Source organism: Ornithorhynchus anatinus, chromosome 11 (assembly GCF_004115215.2).
Source record: "Ornithorhynchus anatinus isolate Pmale09 chromosome 11, mOrnAna1.pri.v4, whole genome shotgun sequence".
In the NCBI taxonomy this organism is placed as follows: Eukaryota; Metazoa; Chordata; class Mammalia; order Monotremata; family Ornithorhynchidae; genus Ornithorhynchus; species Ornithorhynchus anatinus.
The window spans coordinates 53,966,451-53,981,637 of NC_041738.1; the positions used below are offsets into that span (position 1 = coordinate 53,966,451).

The 15,187-nt window shown below is 62.3% G+C and overlaps 1 protein-coding gene across 11 annotated transcripts in view; it reads right to left on the minus strand.

The window, feature by feature from the left end:
- PHLDB1 (pleckstrin homology like domain family B member 1) overlaps positions 1–15,187 on the minus strand; it is a 41,084-nt gene that overhangs the window by 1,620 nt on the left and 24,277 nt on the right. For 2 of the 11 annotated variants that reach the window (XM_029075551.1, XM_039913480.1), the window contains exons 7-23: positions 14,654–14,935; positions 14,407–14,547; positions 13,635–13,772; positions 10,929–11,057; positions 10,414–10,569; positions 8,543–8,653; positions 8,359–8,448; positions 7,665–7,739; positions 5,450–5,584; positions 4,414–4,551; positions 3,950–4,052; positions 2,283–2,577; positions 1,368–1,458; positions 1,035–1,181; positions 676–895; positions 203–288; positions 27–56 (exon numbers count right to left, since the gene is read on the minus strand). In XM_029075551.1, the coding sequence (XP_028931384.1) occupies positions 27–56; positions 203–288; positions 676–895; positions 1,035–1,181; positions 1,368–1,458; positions 2,283–2,577; positions 3,950–4,052; positions 4,414–4,551; positions 5,450–5,584; positions 7,665–7,739; positions 8,359–8,448; positions 8,543–8,653; positions 10,414–10,569; positions 10,929–11,057; positions 13,635–13,772; positions 14,407–14,547; positions 14,654–14,935 (2,367 nt within the window). The remainder of the gene's footprint in view (positions 1–26; positions 57–202; positions 289–675; positions 896–1,034; positions 1,182–1,367; positions 1,459–2,282; positions 2,578–3,949; positions 4,053–4,413; positions 4,552–5,449; positions 5,585–7,664; positions 7,740–8,358; positions 8,449–8,542; positions 8,654–10,413; positions 10,570–10,928; positions 11,058–13,634; positions 13,773–14,406; positions 14,548–14,653; positions 14,936–15,187) is intronic. The other 9 variants (XM_039913482.1, XM_029075553.1, XM_029075554.1 and 6 more) reach the window with 9 other exon arrangements.

Sequence of the window (15,187 nt, forward strand, 5' to 3'; positions counted from 1 at the left end):
GGTTAAAGCACTGCTGGGGTACCTACAGTCACCAGGCTGCAGCTGAACAATCTCTTCTGGGGGTGGGGGGACAAGGGGAGCCGGGACAGGGAGGAGGAGGAGAAAGAGAAGGGTGAAGGTCAGCGGGAGAGGCTGGGCAGCCCAGCGGGTGCGGTCTCCCCTCCCCCGAACCTCTCCCCAGCCCTCGTGCAGCCTCACCCACCTTGGCCGCACTGCGCACGTGGTCATAATACACTTCCTCAATGGCCTGGAAGTAGACGACTCCCTTCAGCTTCGTCTCGTGCTTGTCTGCGAAGCAGAGGGGACGGGTGAGTGAGTTCCCCGGGGGGCCGCGAGTCAGGGGGACCCCTAGCCCTGCCCCCCTCCACCCAGCAGACCTCCGCTCTTTCTCCATCTGAGTGGAGGGGAGAGCCAGTGTGGTGGCGGGGAGAGAAGGTGAAGCCCAGGCAGCTACAGGGACTAACGGTGCCAACCCGGCTCACCTATCGCGACCCTTCCTCCCCTCTGCCAGTTGAACCCCGCCCCCGTCGACTGGGCAACCGCCCCCTCCCAGGCACTGGATCAGCTGGCCGGGTCCCTCCAGGCGGTGCCCGCCCCTGGTCCTCCCTGGGCTCCGTGGGCAAGGCTGGCCCCCGCCGAAGGGAGGGCGCCGGTGACTCCCGACAGAAAACGCACCCACGTAGTAGGAGAGGGTGCGCTTGAGCCGATCGAAGACGAACCAGCGCTTCTTCCAGGACTTGATCTTGCCGCCCATCTTGACCAGGTAGCCGCGGCACACTTTACTGCCCAGCACCACGTGCAGGCACGTGTCCACGCTGTGCCCGGAAGACTCGATGTGCGTCTTCAGGTCCAAGTCTTCCTTCCGGATGGGCAGGTAGCGGGTCAGGGGCCTGGCCTGCGGGGCGCAGCGGAGATGGCCGGGTCACCCTCCTGCCCCTGCCCCCGTCCCTGCTGTCCGGGCCTCCGTCTCCCACTCCGCAGAACAGGGAGGTGGATGCCTCCCCGGCCCGGCCCGCTTGCCCCCGGCTCCTGACCTGGGAGAAATTCTTCTCCCGCAGCTTGACCTCCTTCTCCACCAGCTGCTGCCGCCGGGCACCCTCGCTGTGCAGCCTCCGCTCCACCTGCTCCCTCCGCTGCCGCTCTTCCTCCAGCGCCCGCCGCCGCAGCTCCATCTCCCGCTCCTGCCGGACACGGGGACGGGCATGGCCTCAGGGGCTGCCGGAGCTGGCTGGGCGAAACCCGCTCGAAACAGCGACGGCCACCCCACTGGCGTTGCCGTCGGCATCTCCCAGGCGCCCCCGTCCACCGACCCGGGAGGTCCCTCCACCTTGCCCTGCGTGCCCCCTCGGCCTCACCCCAGGCCTCACCCTGGACTCCATGAGCCTGGTCTTCTCTGCGTGTGCCTCCTTCAGCATCTTCTCCATCTCCTCAATCTTGCCCGCATCCAAGCCGCTGGCACTGCGGGAGGCAGAGAGAGAAGGATTCAGTATTCTGTCAGCGTGCTGCACTGACCCTCCCAAGGAGTCGCTTGCAGCCTCGCTCCCCTCCCTCTTCAGGCCCACGGGCAACCTCTCCCTCCCTCCTGGCGCTGACACTCTGGCCTCTCCTCCTCATTCATATTTATTGAGCGCTTACTTTCTGCAGAGCGCTGTACTAAGCACTTGGGAGAGTACAGAATAACAATAAACAGACCCACGGCCACCCGTGTGCCACCCCGCCCCCCCATTCCTGCCAACCTCCCCAGGCTGCCCACATCCAGCACTTATGTGCCTGGCACATAGCGCGTAACACGTATCATAATTATTATCCAATCTGAACTCCAGTCCTGTCCTCCACGCACCCTCCCCGCCTTTCTCGCATCTTCCCTGGCCCCACTTACTTCCTCTTTGGCTCCCCACCACTTCCAAGCCACCGTCTACTTTACTTACACCAGGAGCCCCTTGTGGGACAGGGTCTGTGCCTGACCTAATTATCCTGGAACTACCCCAGTGCTTAGGACAGTGCTTGACACAGAGTAAGTGCTTGACAAATATTGCAATTACTACCAGTCCCCCAGCCTGGATTGCCCCTCTTCCTCCTCCTCTTCAAAAGCCTCCCCTCTTCCAGGCAACCTTCCTGGATTGCCCTGACCCAACTTCAGCTCTCCTCTCATACTTACTCCCGCCTCCACCATGTGGGAGCTCTGATCTCCTCCCTCTGCCCGCTCCTCTGCCACTCCCCTCTCTCCTCCCCTCCCTGGGGCCGGGCGCCAGCCGGGGGCTGGACTTGGCAGCGGGCGGCACCTGGACATGTTGTCCGGAGAGCAGGCGGAGTTGGCCCCGGTGGAGATGCTGGTGTCCATGCTGTCCGAGCTCTCGAGGCTCAGCGTGTCGTAGGCGTGGTCCCCGTCCTCCGCCCGCTCCCGGGGCCCGGGTAGGTGGTGCAAGATGGAGTGGTGCATAAGCGGGGGGTAGCCGGTGGGGGCCGTGGGGTACACGGGGGGCCCGTGCAGAGCTTCCCACTGGCACTGGGCCTCGGCCGCCGCCTTCTGCTTCAGCTCTGCCAGCCGCCGGCGCTGCTGCTCAATTACCTGCTGCCCTATGGAGGGCAGAGAGGGAGGATTGATGTCACGGGGCTGCCCTCCTCCCTGGCTCCCATGGCCGGGGAGGGCTGCCCGTGTGGGTGCTGGTTAGCAGCTGTACAGCCAGACCGGTGGGCATCGACACCCGGTCCTCTAGACTGCTTCAGTTGCCCGTATTACCCAGTCTGCCCCGGCCCCCAATCCTGTGCCCACCCAGGAGGGTGACTCCCCTTAGGAGCCCATCATGGCACCCGACATGGGGGAGGTTGCCTCTCATCTCACCTCACTCCACACTCCATCCGGCCTACCTGCCGGGAACATGGGCACGTGGTGCCCGGGATGGGAGTGGGGGTGGGGTGTCTCGGACTGGCCGACCCATCCAAGAGATGGCAGGAGTCATGGTGGCAGAGCCAGAGAAGGAGGAGGAGAAGCCAAGGAGTAGGGACAAGGGGAAGGGCAAGGGGAGAAAGTGGGGCAGGTCCCCAGAGAGCCCATTTGGATCAGGAGGGGCCCCTGGCATCGGGCAGGAGAGGTAGGTAGGAGCTGGGGCTGAGGGGGTTACAGAAGGGGTAGCAGTCATGTCATAATTATAATAATAATTATGGTATTTGTTACACTTACTATGTGCCAAGTATTGTTCTAAACGCTAAGCACTGGGGTAGATATAAGGTAATCAGGTTGGGGACAGTCCCTGTCCCACATGTGGCTCTCAGTCTTAATCCCCATTTTACAGATGAGGTAACTGAGACCTAGGGAAATGAAGTGACTTGTGCAAGGTCACACGGCAGACAAGCGAGGGAGCTGGGATTAGAACTCAAGTCCTCTGACTTCAAAGTCCATGCTCTTGCCATTAGGCCAAGCTATTTCTACTTTGTGCCATGTGGCAGGCACTTGGGCCGGAGGCCGGGGGTCTGAGGCTCAGAGCCATTTTTGCCACATCGTTGTGCCGCTCGGTGTGTTGGCAGCCGGCGGGGCTCCGGGGGGAGGAGGGACTCACCCGCCATGGCAGAAGTGGGAGGGGTGAGGGGGAGGTGGGGAGACCCACCCCGTGGTGTAGAAAACAGAGAAACAAAAATGCATATTCCTGGGTGCTAGCAACATCAAAGCAGAAGATGGGGGCAGGGAGGGGGGGCAGGGTAGAGAGCAGGAGGGTCGCCCCAACCCCAGGGAGTCTCACAGAAGCACTCCTCTCCCCTTCTCCCTATTCCCAACCTTCCCTGCTTTTGTAGTAGGTAGCAGCCTGGGGTCTCTCAACCCTCACTGACAGGAAGGTCAAATGCAAATCCCTCCTGCTGCAGATCTGATCCCAGGCTCGAGCGGCGAGTGGGGCGGGCGCCCATCTGAACTCGGAGGCAGAGACCTAGGGGAGGGGGCACGGGGGACACTCACCTTTCTGCTGCAGGGCCAGCTGCCGCTTGGTCTCAATGTCCTGCAGGGTGGCCGCCAGGTTGTGGGGGAGACTGCTGGGGCTGCTCTGAGAGAGGGGAGGACTCTGGCGGAGGGAATCGGGGGGAAGTGGGGGTCAGGGACCTGGGGGAGCTGGGAGGGAAGGAGTCAGTCCTTGGGGGTTGGTGGGGAGAGGGCAGAGGGGAGAGATCTGGGGGCTTCCTGATCGTGGGGAAGACTGATGGGGCTGCTCCGGGAGACGGGAGGGCTCTCACGGGGTATCTGTGATCTGGGGAGTCAGCCCCCTCTCTCCTCCGATGGGACCCCAGGACAGTCTCCCCAGTTTCCCCACAGGGAAGAAGGGTTCCCAAACCCTGCTGCCCTGAGCCATCCAGGCATTTTATCCCCCAGCCCCTGGGTCACCCCTCTCCCTCCCTGCCCCGCCGGCGAAGACCTGGCGTCCAGACCTTGGGGGAGGGACTGCGGCCCAGGGTGGCGACGCTGAGCTGGGAGGAGGAGGAGGAGCCGGAGGAAGAGGAAGAAGGGGGTGGCGCAGGGCCGCAGAGGGACCCGCCGCCGTCTCCCTCCATCTTGGAGCGGAACACCTGGTGTGGAGGACAAACCGCCCCCGTCAGCATTTCCACAGAGGTGGGCGGGGATGGGATCGAGCCCGGAAGCCGGGTGCCTGAAAGGCTGGACCCAACCAGGGTCACACTGGGAACGGGAGCCAGGCAGGTGCCACAGAAACCACCCCACACCGGGCCGCCCTGCCCATTCCCCTGCCCTTGGGCACAGGGGGCCGGGCCTGGATGCCCTCTGTCCTGCCCCTACCTCCAACACCCCCGCACCTGAGCACCGTGGGCAGAAGGCACCGGTTTTGCCCACGAGCCCGGCAGGGTGAGGCAGACCGAGGGCAGCCTCTGCTTGGCAAGCTCAGACCCTGCCAAGCAAACCAGTTTGAAGGGCCTGCAAGAGCGGAAATGAACGGGGCAAGAAGTCCCAGTCTGAGGTCAAAGCCAAGCAGGCATCGCTGCAGACCACACGTCCCTCGGGAAATCCATTTCAACCACCCACGGCGCCGGGCACTACCTCCCAGGACAGTCGCCCAGCTCCCAAGGACCCAGGAGCCCCTGGATGGAGCCTGCCATCCCTTCCCAGAGTGCCCCAGCCCCGCGTCAGAGAAGCGATGCGACCTAGGGGAAGGAGCACAGGCCTGACGTCCAGGAGGGGACCTGGGTTCTCACCCCGGCTCTGCCAGTTGCCTGCTGTGTGATCTTGGGCAAGCCACTTAACAGCTCTGTGCCTCGGTCTCCTCATCAATCAATGGGGATCCAACCCCTGTTCTCCCTCCCTTTTAGACTGTGAGGCCCTGGTGGGTCAGCTCTTAGTATAGTGTTCAGCACAGAGTAAGTGCTTAACAGAAACCATAATATTATTAGTATTATTAACGTTATTATTAGCACCCTGGGAGGACCAGAGCCGGTCGGGGGAGGGCACCATTACCTGCAGCTTGCGAGAAGCTTTGGCGGGCAGAGGCGGAGGGGAGGAGCGGGGGGAGGCGGCCGGACCCCCTTCCAGCCCTGCCATGAGCTGCTGATACCACTGCTCTAAGTCAAGGGCAGGGAGCAGTGACTCCATCTGGAGGGGATGGGGCGGGCGGGTACGGAGATCGAGTGGAGCAGGAGAGAAAGGGAGAGGGAGAGGGAGGGGAAGAAGGGAGAAGAGGAACAACGAAGGGAGAAAGAAGGGGAGTGGGAGAGGGAGAGAGGGAAGGGGGAAGAAAGAGGAGAGAGAGGGAGAGGAGGAGGGGGAGGCCGGAGGGAGGCAGAGAAGAGAGACAGTAAGATTTGACCACCCCGGTGTCGAGGGATGGGAGCAGAGGGCAAAGAGGAGACACAGGGGTGGTCCCAGCGCTGCACTGCTGCCAGCCGCACCCCTCGGGCAGCCCCCAGCCATGCAATTGCCCACCCCAGCCTGGCACGCTGAAGCCCCGCAAAGGCTGGTGGGAGACACGTACGCAGACCCACACATCCAGACCCACGCACACGGACAAGCACACGCGTGCAGGGGGCAGGGATCACTCAGGCCACGAACCTCTGGCCAGATGGACGAGGAAGAGGAAGAGGAGGAGGAAGAGGAAGAGCAGGGCGGGCGGGTGGCGGCGGCAGTGATGGCCCGGAAGGCGGACCCTGGGAGGGAGGTACCGGGTGGGGGTACCGGGGGGGCCAGCTTGGAGCCCCAGATCTCTTTTAGCTGCTCAAGGGTCACATACTGGGGGGAGGGAAGAGACAGGGGTGGGCAGAAAGGAAAGCGGCAGGTCAGAGGGCGAGGGTGCCTAGGAGATGCCCGGGCAGGGAAGAGCCTGGGCAGGGGAATAAGAGCAGAGGGCCCAGGCCCAGTCTATTGATGTCTGCCCGCATCTGGGCTCCGTGGGGTGTCCAGGCCCCTCATCAGCTGAGACCCCCCACTTCCACCTCCAACCCCTGTGCCACCAGCGGCAGGAGACACATCATCTCCCTCATGGCTCTAAGGAGGGCTGGGGTGGCGGGGAGAAAAGGCCGGTCTCGTCTCCCCACCTCCGGAGCCGGGGTTTAACGGGTCTCCCGCCATGGCCAGCGGGTTCCAGAGCCTCACGGGCAAGGCCTGAGGGGGGGACACACAGGCAGCAGGGGGCCCATCTAGCAGCGGCGGGTACCTCATGGGCAGGCGGAGGCAGAGCGAGCAGGTGCCCCCGGGGGGAGGCAGAGGAAGCACGCGGGTCCAGGCGGGGGCAGAGGCGGAGAGCGTCGGCCAACCTGACGTATTCCTAGAGCCCGGGCGGGGGTGGGGGAGAGCATGTTTCCGGGCAGGGCCAGGCGCCCAGTCCCCCAGACAAGCATGCCCATGCACACCAACAGAAAACCAGAGCCAGGGGGCGGGGCGGGAGCAAAGGGGTGCCAGGGAGGGGCAGGACCACAGCTCCAGGGTGGCTGCTGTCTCCTCTACCCTGAGGTGCCCTGCCAACCGCCCACAGCTACCCGGACTGGACAGCACTGGACAGCACCACTTTCAACTTGCTGGCTCGACTCTGAGATAGACTCAGCCCCCACGGGCACACACCTCCTGCCATGCCGGGGCCCTGGTTTGCCCAGGTCAGGGTGTATCCCTGGGCGTCTGACTCAAGCCCATATATCCTGGGGCTGAGGGCAGATTCCCGCAGATCCTGCTGGGGAGTGAGGCATCCCCAGGATGGATAAACAGATAAGACTTCGAAGAACAGTGGTCTGCCAGAGGCCCTGGGAGGGATAGTGGGCAGGGTGCCCGCAGAGACTGTAGGCGAGACCAGGCTGGCACACCAAAGCGAGTCCTCCTGGACCAGCCTGGGCAGAGCCAGAGGGGAGGGAGGAGCGGGGGTTTCTGAACATCTGGACCATCTGTGATACCAGGCGATACATGCCAGGCAGAGAATGCCAGGCAGTGAACCTCAGGCAGACGATATGCAGACCTCCATGCCAACTACCAGCTATTACTTTCCCTGCAGAACTGAGCGGCAACACCGGCTACCTCCCTGCGAGCGGACGCGGGCATGCAAGCATACACACAAGCACACCCATGCATGCACACGGGCTAGGGGGTGCACACTGGGGTCTGCCCCCTTCTCCCGCCCCCCTGCCACTGGTCTCTGGGCCCGGGGGTGGGGCGGCAAGCATGCAGTAGCCAGGCGGTTAGTAGAGATTACCTCTTGCATCCTGGGGCATGGCTGGGCAGAGGCAGGCGGGGTTAGGGGGGTGGGCTCGGAGATGGGCAGCACATCCTGAGGAGAGGGGGCAGGTGAGTTGTTCCCCCTCCCCGGTTCCAGCTGGCACTGTGTCGGCCCCCCGGGACACTCGTTTTAGCTATGGATCAGGTTTTGCCCGCCTTGCCGGGGCCCAGAGATTGCCCCTTCCCTGGGCATGTTGCCACAGACTCCTTGCCCTTGCCAGGCACACCACAGAAATGGCAATGACACAAGACCTCAGTGCCCATGTCAGCTCCCATATCAGCACCTGTGTCAGTGCAACGGTCCTCTCCAGCCTCCTGGGGGAGAGCAGCCTGACCCCTTCCACCTCCCCCGCCCAGTGACGTCAGTTCCCGGGGATTCCCCGGGCAGGAAACAGGTTATGGACTCCCAGTGATCCCGGTCAGGGTCTGAATCCCCCTGCCTCTGAGGCTCCAACACCCTGAAGTCCCCTTCCCCCGCCACCAAGAGCCTCCCGAGCCTAGGCCATAGTGGGTGCTGCCAACCAACAGGGCAAGCGAGGCACTGGGATGCCTGGCGCCAAGGAGGGCATCCAGCGGGACTCGAAGCATCGAGCAAGAATCCAAGCCAGTGTGTCTGGGAGCCAGGAGGCCCCCAAATCCTTCTCCCTCTCCCAGCCCCACCCCAAGATTACCTCCTTGAGTGCGGAGGGCGATTTGGGGAAGGGGCGGCCGCCGGTGAGCGAGTGGTAGCGTCTCTCCAGGGCTGCCAGCTTCTCCTTCTCCTGCACCGGGGAGGGGAGGGGAGGGAAGGGGGTCAGCTGGGCCAGGGGAGGGCATGGGTCCCCTCTCCCGGCCCTGCCCGGCTCCCAGGCCCACCTTGTGCAGCTGCTGCAGGGCAGAGCTCTTGTCCCGGACCAGCCGCTCCGACTCCTGCATGGCCTGAATCCGGATCTGGCCCGCTTGGCTCTCCAACACCGCCAGGCGCTCCTGCAAGGGGCCGGTGGGGACGGGGCAGAGGTCGGCTTTGGCCTTGTAACTGCCCTCTTAGTAATACCGTGGTCAGTGGGGAAAGCCATGACGTCTTCCCACCTGCCTCCACCCACCCGCTTCTCCAACCCAGATCAGCTTGGCCCACTGCCTGGCCCCCACCGGCCCGCACCCCACACCTCGCTTCCTGCCGACCCCCCTGCTCCCACCTGTCCCCCCTCAGGGCCACTGCCCCCAAGAAGGCCTCCCTGACTTAGATCATGAGCCCAGGTGGGCAGGGGCTATGTCTGACCCCGGCACTAAGCATTCATTCATTCATTCATTCAATCGTATTTATTGAGCGCTTTCCATGTGCAGAGCACTGTACTAAGCGCTTGGAATTTATGGTGTTGGCACATAGTAAGCACTTAATAAATACCATTATCATCATCACCCCAGGCCCTGGCAGCAACCGAGACCCAACCCTCTCCCTCCATCTGGTCCCTCTGTCCCTCCTGACTCATGACGGGGGTCTGTGGGTCTTCCGGCATTCCCAGTCGGATGGGTCGGGTCTCTCACAAGTTCAGAGCCGGGGCGCCGGGGGACTCGGTCCAGACTCTGCCTCGATTGCAGCCGTGGATCCGCGGGCCTTCCTCCAGTCGTTCCTCCCCAGCCAACTTTCTAATTGCCCCTCTCTCTGACCTCTCTCATCCCCATCTTTTCGATCCTACATTTCTCCTGGCCTGAAATCCCTACCTTCCCATATTGGACAGGCCACAGCCCTTCTGGCCCTCAAAGCCTTCCTAAAATCTCACCTCCTCCTCCAACGAGCCTTCTCTGAATTCCTCCCAGCACTCAGAGTCATATCACCCCACTGGCCCCACCTAGTTCCTGTGTATTTTTTTTTAACCTCATCTAGATCGACTGTCTCCCTTGTTAGACTGGAAGCTCTTTGTGGGTAGGAAGCACGTCTTATGCTTCCCTTGCACTTTCCCAAGTGCTTAGTTCAGAATTCTAGTATTTGTTAAGCACTTACTATGTATAAGTGCTGAGGTGGATACAGTAAAATTGGGTTGAAAACAGTCCCTGTCCTGTGCGGGGCTCACAGTCTTAAGTCCCCATTTTACAGATGAGGTAACTGAGTCACACAGAAGTAAAATGACTTTCCCCAGGTCACACCGCAGACAAGTGGCAGAGCTGGGATAAGAACCCAGGCCCTTCTGGCTCCCAGACTTGTGCTCTTTGCACTAGGCCATGTGCGAGCCTTTAAATGTCTACCTCCACCGCCGGAGATGGGGGTGGATAACTGAAATTGGCAAAGAAGACAAAGACTCCATTTTCTCTAATAGCACCCATCCTCCCCTTCACCAAAAGTAACCTGAGGAGCTCTAAGGGCTCTCCTCCCCTTACCCTGGCCTGAGGGAGGCAGGAAGAAGACAGGTGGGGGCAGAAAGGGCTCAGTCTGAGGAACGGGATATACTAGCAACAACTGTGGGGTATGTTAGGTGCTCACTGCACGCCAAGCACACTCTACTAAGTGCTGATGTTGGTATAAGATAACCAGACCAGACATGGGGCTCACAGGGAGAACTGGTATTTTACATGCAGGGTAACTGAGGCCCAGAGAAGTTAAGCGACCTGCCCAAGGCAAACGGCCAAGCTGGAATCAGAACCTAGGTCCTCGGACTGCCAAGTCCCTGATCTTTCCACCTGGCCACTAGGCCACCTCTCCTCAGCTTCTGAGCACCCAGGTCCACCAGCCCACCCACCCGCGGCCTCACCTTCCTCTCGGCGATGCTTCGATGGAGCTGAGCTTTGCTGTGCAGTAGGCTCTGTCCTGCCAGCTCCCGCTCCTCCTCCAGCCGGCTCTCCTTCTCCAGCTGCTGGAACTCCAGGTCTTCAAACAGCCTCGTCTCCGTCTCCAGCGCCTCGGCCTCCTTCAACGACAGCCGGGGGGGGAGAGGGTTCGGGGGGCTCAGCTGAGGGCTCGGGTCGACCTTCGGGAGGGGAAGGAAACTCGGGCAACTCCAAGAGCGGAGAACGAGTGGTTCCCCCCTCCCCGTGCCTCATCCCCACGGTCCAGCTCAGCCCCTCTGCCCCTGCCAGTCACCAGAGAGTATCGTTTCAGGGAGAACCCGGGGGGGTCGAGGGTGGGCGGAGGCAGGGTCCGGTCCCCCCGGGGAGAGGCGCTCCGTCCTCAGCGCCGGCCTTCCTCCACCTGCCGACCCGGCCCCGCAGTCCTGGCGGCTCCACGGCAGGGAGGCGGGGGGGCGGCGCCGCGGGGGGCAGGACTGACCCTCCTCAGCTGCTCCTGTAACTGCTCCCGCCCGGACTCGGGGCAGTTATCTAACTGGGTCTTCAGCTCCGCGTACATCGCCTGCTGCGCCTCCAGCTCCAGGCGGCCCACGGCCAGCTTGGCCCTCTCCTGGGGGAGGGGGAGGGGCAGAGACCAACAAAAAAGGGGGGGAAAAAACAGAACACACACTGCTCAAACCCAGGCCTGGGGTGGGGGCAGGCGGATGGAGCTGGGAAGGGAGGGAAGGAATGTGGGGGGGGACGGACGACTAGGAGGGGAGACAGCCACAAACAGAGTCAGGGGACGGGCGGGGATGGGGAGAGGGAAGGAATGGGGGAAGGAGGCGGGAAGGTAGGACTGGTGCTTGGGGCAGGGGGCAGAAGGGCAGCTGAAGACTGGGGGGAGTGGGGAGGGGAGCTGAGAAGGAGGCAGGCAGGGGATCAAGCAAGTAGGTAGGGAGGGGAGTGGGCTGTCCCCATCTTGGGCTGTGGTTTGGTCTTGATTGTGCAGGCAGTTTCCCCATGGCCCAGACCCACCAGAATCTCCCTCTCCGCCCAGTCGGGTTCATGGACGTGGAAAGAGTCGGGAGCTGGGGGTGGGGTCGGGCAAGCTACCCACAGAGGGGGGGCGAGCCAGATCCCAAGGGGCCCCACCCCTCCTAAGGAGAGCGGTGGCCGACTCTTTTACCTCCCTGCCCTCTCACTGGCCCCCAAACCAAAGCCCAAGCCTGGAGTGTGAGGGAGGAAGGGGGCAGTCCATTCTGGAGGGGCAGCAAGGGGGTGGGGGGAGGGTTAGTGAGGCAGACAGACAAGGCACTTGGGCACACCCCTTCCCCATCCACCCTCCCCACCTCGACCCCCCTCCCAGCACCAGCCCAGTCCAGCCAGGCCGAACCTGAATCTCAACCACAGGCAGGGCCCAGGCCTGCAATTACCAAGGCCGTTGTCGAGGCAACGGGGAAGGGGGAGGGACAGAGCAGCTCCGTCTGGGGCGAGATGACACCTCAGGAGGGAGGGGGGAGCCCGGTGAGTCACCCCTGCAGCCAAAGGGTGGGTGGGGGCATCAGTTATTTCTGATTTCCTGGAGGGCAGGGATGGGGCAGAGGGGGGTGCTGACCAGCTTCCAGGGGTGCCAGAGATGCCATGCAAACATCTGGAAGGACCCGGCTTTCCTGCCCATGCCAGGGTTTTGCGAGCGTCCAATGGGTTCAAGAACCCAGAACCACTGGGCCTGGCAGAGGGGCCCGGAAAAAACTCGATCGACTCTGTCCCCCGGGGTGGGAGGTGGGTGGAGTTTGAGCATCTCCCCTCCTGACTCATCTGTCTCATTCCCTCTTCCCCTTCCCCCCTTGCCTGAGTGATCTGGAGCAGAGTCCGCTCTGTGCCACACTGTGCCACCCTCGCCCTTGGCTCGGGAACAGATCACAGAGAGGCTGCTCTTACCCACTGAGCTCAGGGAGTCTCCTAGCTGGGGCCCAGAGGCCTGGAACTAACCCAACCTCTAGAACCCTCTTGGGCATCATGGGTGCCAGGGCTCTTCCAAAGCCAAGTGTGCCCAGGTGCCTGAGAGACTTTGAGAAGTCCCTCTCATTGTCCTCTTCCCAGCCCCAAGTCCTTGACCTAGGCTCCCGGTCTCTCCACCCTATCCCCCCAGTCCCTTGATCAGTGCCCATGTGTCAACACGGAGAACGAAAGGAGGCAACATCAGTAGGAAGAGACTCGGGCACTTACGTGCCCACGGGGTTAATGCAGAGACGGACAGGGTTGTAGGCGGCTCACAGCAAGGGGCATAGCCCCTACCTAGCCAGCCCTGGTAGTTAGAGGGCATGCGGAGAGCCCAGGGTGGTTGTTAGAACATGGGGGGGGGGGCATTAGTGCAGACCTGATTGGCAAGCGGAGTTAGATTGGCACGGATTTGGGAAGTGTGTTTTGGGAGGAGTGGGGACCAGAGCCCAAGACTCCAAAAAGAAAAATGAAGGAAAACGTCTCCACCGACGGAGGCAGGAGAAAAGAAGCCTCTAAAACATGAGAAAAATCAACCGGGAAGACCATGCCGTCCAATCGGGAAAAACCCTCTTCTCTTCGGTGCCTGTGCCGAGCGCCGTCTCCTTGGGCACCGTGGGTCAAAGGGCCCGGAGCGCCCCCTGCAGCCAGGGGACAAGGACCCAAAAGGGATCAGAGGTGGTGGGGGGGTCCTGGTCCTGGAGAAACTGAGGGTCGTGGACAGCTGGTGGCCAGGTGGAGGGGGAGGGCACACTGAGTGGGCCCCTCCCGGGGGACCCTGTCTCCCCGTCTTGGAGGTTTGGTGGAATAAGACCCTGCTGAATGACAGCCAGGCACTGGGCAAACTGACCATCCAGACGGGCCTCGGATACCGACCCCCGGGATGGGATTCTGCGTGCCTGATGTGCCCGCTTGAGAAGACGCTCCCCCAAGGCCCTGGCCCAGACGCCGAGCGAGTGCCCAGGGAAACCGAGCATGGCAGAGACCCTGGCACCCAGAGGCAGCAGGGAGAGCAATCCAGAGAGCAGAGGCCCAGACACCCGCACCTTGGCAGCGTCCCTACCCAAGCTGGTACCCTCCAGATGAGGGGGGAGAGGGTCGACGGGTGCTGTGACCTCAGAGAGAGCTCTCCAGTCTACCTAGGACAGCTGACACCCCGTACGTGGAATCCCTACAGGTGGTGGGGAGCCAGCTGCAGGGTTACCTTGTCCCTCTCCTTCTGGATGCCCGTCTCCAGCGCCACCAGCTTCTCCTGCACCTGCTCCACTGCCTTCTGCTCCTTCTGCATCTGTTCCAGCTCTGCCTCACGCTCCCCTTGCAACAGGGCCCGCTCCATCTCCGCCTGTGGGCACAGCAGCCCCGGGCCCAATCAATCAAGTTGATTGACTCCATTATGTCCCCGCCTCAGTCAATCCATCAGTGGGTGGCATTTATTGAATGCTTACTGTGTGCAAAGCCCTGGACTATAAGGTCTCCCTTTAGACTAAGCTACTTGCGGGCAGAGAACGTGTCTATGAAAAGCAGCCTGACTTAGTGGACAGAGCACGGGCGTGGGAGTCAGAAGGACCTGGGTTCTAATCCCGGATCCGCCACCTATCTGCTGTGTGACCTTTGGCAAGTCAATTCGTTTCTCTGGGCCTCAGTTACCTCATCTGTAAAATAGGCAATAAGAGTTTGAGCCCCACGTGGGACAGGGACTGTATCCAACCTGATCAGCTCATATCTATCCTAGCGCTTAGAACAGTATTTCGCAAGTAGTAAGTGCTTAACAAGTACCCTAATTATTATTATGTTGTACTCTCCCTAGCGCTTAGTACAGCGCTCTGCAAGGGCAATAAATGCTCCATAAACACCATCAATCGACTAAGCGCCCGGGAGGACCTGAAGGCAGGATCGTCAGTCCGCCGCACCAGTGATCACGCTGGCCTGCCCACTTCCTGTGCCCCCTCTCCCCTGGCCCTCCGAGAGGGGCTCACCTCCCTGGTGGCCTCCTGCAGCTGCTGGTCGAGCTCCTTCACCCGGCCCTTGAGTTGGTCCACACGGCCCAGCACGCGAGCCTGCTCTTCCTCCAAGGCCAGGGCTTCTCCCTGTATCAACGCGCCAGGGCCTTCTTCATGCTGAGGGGTGAGGGGAGCCTCTGTCAGGGAGGGAGGAAGCCTCCCCAACCCCCACAGAGGAATGGAAGGCCTGCAGAGAGACTCCCACCCCCCACCCGCCCATCACCTCCTGGTGGGTGCTCTCGGTGCTGCTGCACTCCTCCTTGAGGTTTTCCTCGTCCGAGCGCTCCATGGGCTCCCAGAGACGCTGGGCAGCGCCGCTCGACTCTTCGCCCCCCCGGCCGGGGGGCCCAGACCCTCCTGTCAGGCCCCGCGAGGGCCTCCTGCCCACCAGGGACAGGGCCGCCGCTGCTTCGCCGATGCTGGGCAGCTCACCAGCCTCGGTGCCCCCGTCTGCCCGGCTGTACTCGGCACACAGGCTCAGGATGGTCTCGAGACGTTGGCGTTCCTGGGGGGAAGAGGGACCGGGGTAGGGCGTGGCGGAGGAGACAGGGACTGAACTGGGCTGGGCCCGACAGCGCCCCTGCCCACTCCTTAACTGCAGGAATCTCACTCCATCTTGAGCCGGGGAAACCGGCTGCCTCGGGCCCCCCAGAGAGACCAAGATGACCCATGGCAGGGCACGTGGGGGCACAGTGGCCAGGCACCTCTCGGGCTTTCACTTTCCTTTCTGACCCGGGATTTATGGAGGAACACAGAC